At 55.5% G+C, this 4323-nt stretch overlaps 1 protein-coding gene across 2 annotated transcripts in view; it reads right to left on the reverse strand.

Moving 5' to 3' along the window:
- The window catches only part of Lsm12 (LSM12 homolog), a 19139-nt gene extending 18881 nt beyond the window's left edge, over positions 1-258 (reverse strand). For both annotated transcript variants that reach the window (XR_262623.2, XM_005394514.2), the window contains exon 1: positions 28-258. Coding sequence is in view for 1 of the 2 variants with exons in the window: in XM_005394514.2 (XP_005394571.1) it covers positions 28-151 (124 nt within the window). In the remaining variant the exon portion in view is untranslated. The remainder of the gene's footprint in view (positions 1-27) is intronic.
- Positions 259-4323: the final 4065 nt, after the last annotated feature.

Here is a 4323-nt window from a genome sequence, read left to right on the forward strand (position 1 = left end):
CCGCCGGCTCCGCGCGCCGAAGGATACTTAAAGCCAGCATCTTGGACTGGTAGTCGAAGGCTACCACCTCGCCCTGCAGCCGCTGCTCCTGGCACGTCCGGCACGACACCTGGCTCCCGACGCTGAAGTACTCGCCCGGAGGAGCCGCCATCTTGGGAGAGCAGCCGCGGCCGGCGGCGGCGGCGGCAGCAGCGGGCGAAAGCCGGGCCCCCAGTCAGCGCCGCGACGCGACGCAGGCGTGCTGACGTCAGGCGCTGGGCGTGGCTACGTGGTGGGCGGGGCCTGCGGGCGGCAGAGAAGAGGGTGAGGGAAGGGGAAGTCAGCCAGGCCCTGAGCACCTGGACGGGTCAGTGCGGGTCAGGTCCTCGTAAGGCCCGGCCTCAAGGCCAGTTGACCTCCTTGAGGCCGGTTCCTGCGGGGCTGCAGAGCAGAAAAAGGAGGGCGCGGCATTCTCTACGTGTGCACACCTTGCACACAGTTTGGTGAATGAACTCCCCAAAGTAACGTGTTACCCCACTTTACCGCCGAGGAACCGGAGGTCCAGAGGACCTAGCGAAGCTCTCTCGCGCGTGATTACAACTGATTACAAAGTGGCTGTGGTAGGACATTGACTGTGGAGTGGGACGAACCGAAATCGGAGCCGTTGGTCTGCCGCTTACAGAGTGTGGAACCTTGAGCACAACCTGTTGTGCTCCTGTTCCTTCATCCGGATCTGCGTATCACTTACGGAGCATACAACCACCGCAATCATTACCTTCGTTTTACGGATGGAGAAATCAAGTCCAGCAAGGCGTGGTGGCCAGTGCCTATAATCCCAGTCCCAGCAGTCTGGGAGGCCGAGGCAGGAGGGTCACAAGTTGGAGCCCCCAAGGTGGGCAACTTAATGATTTAGCAAGACCTTGTCTTTTTTTTTTTTTTTTTTTTTTTGAGACAGGGTCTCACTATCCTTAAGCTCACTTTATATTCCAGGCTGGTCTCAAACTCACAACGATCCTCCTGCCTCAGCCTCCCCAGTCCTGGATTACAGGCATGCCCCACCCCTACCGGCTGAGACCCTGTCTTAAAACAAAGCTTTTTAAAAGGACTGGAGATGGAGGTAGCCCAGTGCAAAGGCCCTGGGTTCAACCCCCAGTGCCTCCCCCAAAACCAGTCTTAGACTAAACTTGCCTAGGGTCATACGAATGCTAGGGTCACAGTCTGCCTATTTCCGTAGAAAGTGCTGTTTACTGCCACCTGTACTGGACACCAGCACCTGCCTCATAAGGCATTGGCAGTTTCAGTGAGGCATTGTGTACCTGCACAGCACCCAGGAGGACGCAGTTAGTGCCAGTCCCCTGCTGAGCCCCTTCACCCTTGGGTCCCAGGACACTTCTCCACACCCTTCCCAGCCCTTTCCCCTGGAAAGCCAGACACAAAGCAAGAACCACGGCAGTGACAGTACCACAGGTCCCTGGGGAGGGGCCTGGGCCCCCCAGTACTTTCCCTGTGCAGCTGTGTCCTGAAGCCTGCCCTGCCCACCACTCACCCCGCCCACTTGCCCACTTTCCCGCAGTATAGACATATTGGAGCCTCTGGGCCTTGTGAGAAACAGGTGACATTTCTCTAGTCCAGAGGGAGGCAAGGGGCCACCCATGGCACTACCGAATCTGAACAAAGTGCAAGACTTTTCTGGCTCTTTAGGAGGCAGAAACTTCCCAGCGCTGGGATTATTGGTCCAATCACTGTAATGGGAATAAGGTCCTTCTCCCTCATACTTGCGTGGTTGTTTTTGTTTTTTGTTTTAAAACAGGGTCTCGCTATGTAGTTCAGGCTGGCTTTTTTCTTGTTTTTTTTTGGTACCGGGAATCGAACTCACAACCTTGTGCTTGCCAGGCAGGCGCTGTGCCGCTGAGCGATATCCCTGGCCCCAGACTGGCTTTAACCTCACTGTGTAGCCCAGGCTGACCTCAGACTGAGGCCGCTGCTTCAGGCTCCCGAGTGCTGGGATGACAGGCCCGCACCACCACGGCTGGCTGTGTTTATGTTCTTATGGAAAAATTCTGTCTCTCGTCTTTGTTGTGTCCCCATAACAAAGCACATGTACTTGTAACTCCACCCTACTTTTTATATGGATGCCTAAGCCCTGGATAGTACTGATCCCTATCAATACTGTTTTTCCTGTACATACATACACCCCCATGACAAAGCTCAGTATGTAAACTTGGCACAGTAAGAGATCAACAGCAATAGCTGCTACTAACAACATGCTGTGATAAAACGCATGCGAATGGTCAGTCTCCAAATGTCCTCCTGCTCGGTCCCCTCCTTCCCACTGAAGGAAGCAGGCACGGCTGCTCTGTGGCGCATCACCGTTGCCAATATCACCGCTTTTTCACTGCATCATGAAGTGAGATGAGGGTTATTTGAACACAGGCATGGAGACCCCATCACAGTGGATCTGAGTGACAGCTACGCAGTGGCAAATGACAACCCCACACACACTGCTTGGGTGCGCGGGACGAAGGGGCGATTCACCGCCCAGGGTGGTGGCCGCAGGGCAGTGCGAACTCCCTCCGTGCCGCTGCAGTCGGCACAGCATGCAGTTTTAGCCTTGTGACCTAGCTGGGCGTGGTGGTGCACAGCTGTCATCCCCAGAAATCTGGGAGGCTGAGACAGGAGGATTACAAGTTCCAGCCCAGCCTGGACAACTTAGTGACATGTGCCAGGATCTCTAAAAGGGGTCTGGAGACTTCAAGGAACAGAGTAAAGTAGGACAGAAAGATTGTAAAATGAGGCCTGAGGCTACAGCTCTGGTGTAGAGCGCTTGCCCAATACCTGGGAGGCCCTGGGCGCAGTCAGGCAGGATGTAAGGGTACAGTAAGTGCTGAAAACAGAGGACAGAGCAAAGGCAGACTTTCAAAGACTCTAAGAAATTTGGGCTTTCTCCTTGAGGCAACTGAAAAGCATTTAGCAAGGAAGTGAGCTGAGCTTTGCACCTGGTTTACCTGCCCCACACCTCTTCCTGTTCGTTGAGACAGGGTCTGGCTATGTGGCTCAGGCTTTGAACTGGAGGCGATCCTCCTGCCTCAGCCTCCCCAAGTTCAGGGATTACAGGTGTGTGCCCCCACACTCAGCCATGCCCCACACCTTAATTAGAAATTAACCTCTTTTGAAGTAGAGCCCTTGTTGACATTCTCATTTCATCTATCCATCAGAAAATGTCAAGGTCAGAGTGATGAGAGCAGCCAGCCTCGAGGCACTGGCCCATTAATGTCAGCATGCGGCCAGCTAGTGACACAGCAAGGCCCTGTCTCAAAAGTACAAACAAACAAAAAAGTGGCTACAGCCAGGTGTGGTGGTGCACACCTGTAAATCCCAACATGCAGGAGGGTCAGACAGAACGGCCTCAAGTTGAAAGCCAGCCCGGGGTACACAGTGAGTTCAAGGCCAGCTTTAGCTACACAGTGAGACCCTGTCTCAAGCCAAGCTACCAAACAAACCGGCTTGAGGAAGAAACTGAGCAGTCAAGTCCCTCTCCTCCCACCCGACCTGTACCTAGAAGAGCCCCTCCTTTTCTTCCCTAGAGACACAGTTCTCTCTCCTGGTTTATCTGTCCAGCAGAGTTTTGGATGGCCGGCGAATGGAAGGGGGCGAAACAAAGTTAGACCTGAGAGAAAGATGACTCTCAAAGATGAACATTTGTCTTTTGGGTGTGTGTGATTTTTTTTTGGGGGGGGGGCGTATGTGTGATTTTTTTGTGTTTTGTTTTGTTGGTCTTCTGAAACAGGGTTTTGCTATGTAATTTAGGCTGGCTTTGAACTCACTCTACAGCCCAGGCTGGCCTCGAAATTGTGGCCATCCTCCTGCCTCAGCCTCTGGACTGCTAGCATTACAGGCAGGCACCATTCGCTTCTTTAGGGAAGATCTCTCCAAATGGTGGGGGTTGGGGGTGCCTGTGGACCTCCAAATTGGATGGATCAAGGCGGGCGTCTTGAGCGGGGAAGTCGGCGATGGACGGGATGCGCGCCGTCTTGGGGTGTGGTGAGAGCCTTCCTCCAGGCGCGCTCGGAGATGAAGGGGCGGGCAGCGGTCCAGGAGATGGGACGTGTCCGGCTTTGGGATGACACAAGGGCCTCCACGGCTGCAGCGCCCGGACGGGACGCGCGTGCACCCGTACCGTGACCCGGAACAGCAGCCGGGTCCTCCGTGCCGGCGGCCCACGTGCCGGCGATGGCCACGTGGGCCGCGAGGGAACGCCTTCGCACAGGTTTGTCCGCGCCGCCGCGCCGTAGCCGGGAAGACCCGGAAGAGCGCCGGAGGGGAACCCGCGCCGGCTCCGTGCGG

This window comes from Chinchilla lanigera, unplaced genomic scaffold, assembly GCF_000276665.1.
Source record: "Chinchilla lanigera isolate Chin_1 unplaced genomic scaffold, ChiLan1.0 scaffold00050, whole genome shotgun sequence".
Classification (NCBI taxonomy): domain Eukaryota; kingdom Metazoa; phylum Chordata; class Mammalia; order Rodentia; family Chinchillidae; genus Chinchilla; species Chinchilla lanigera.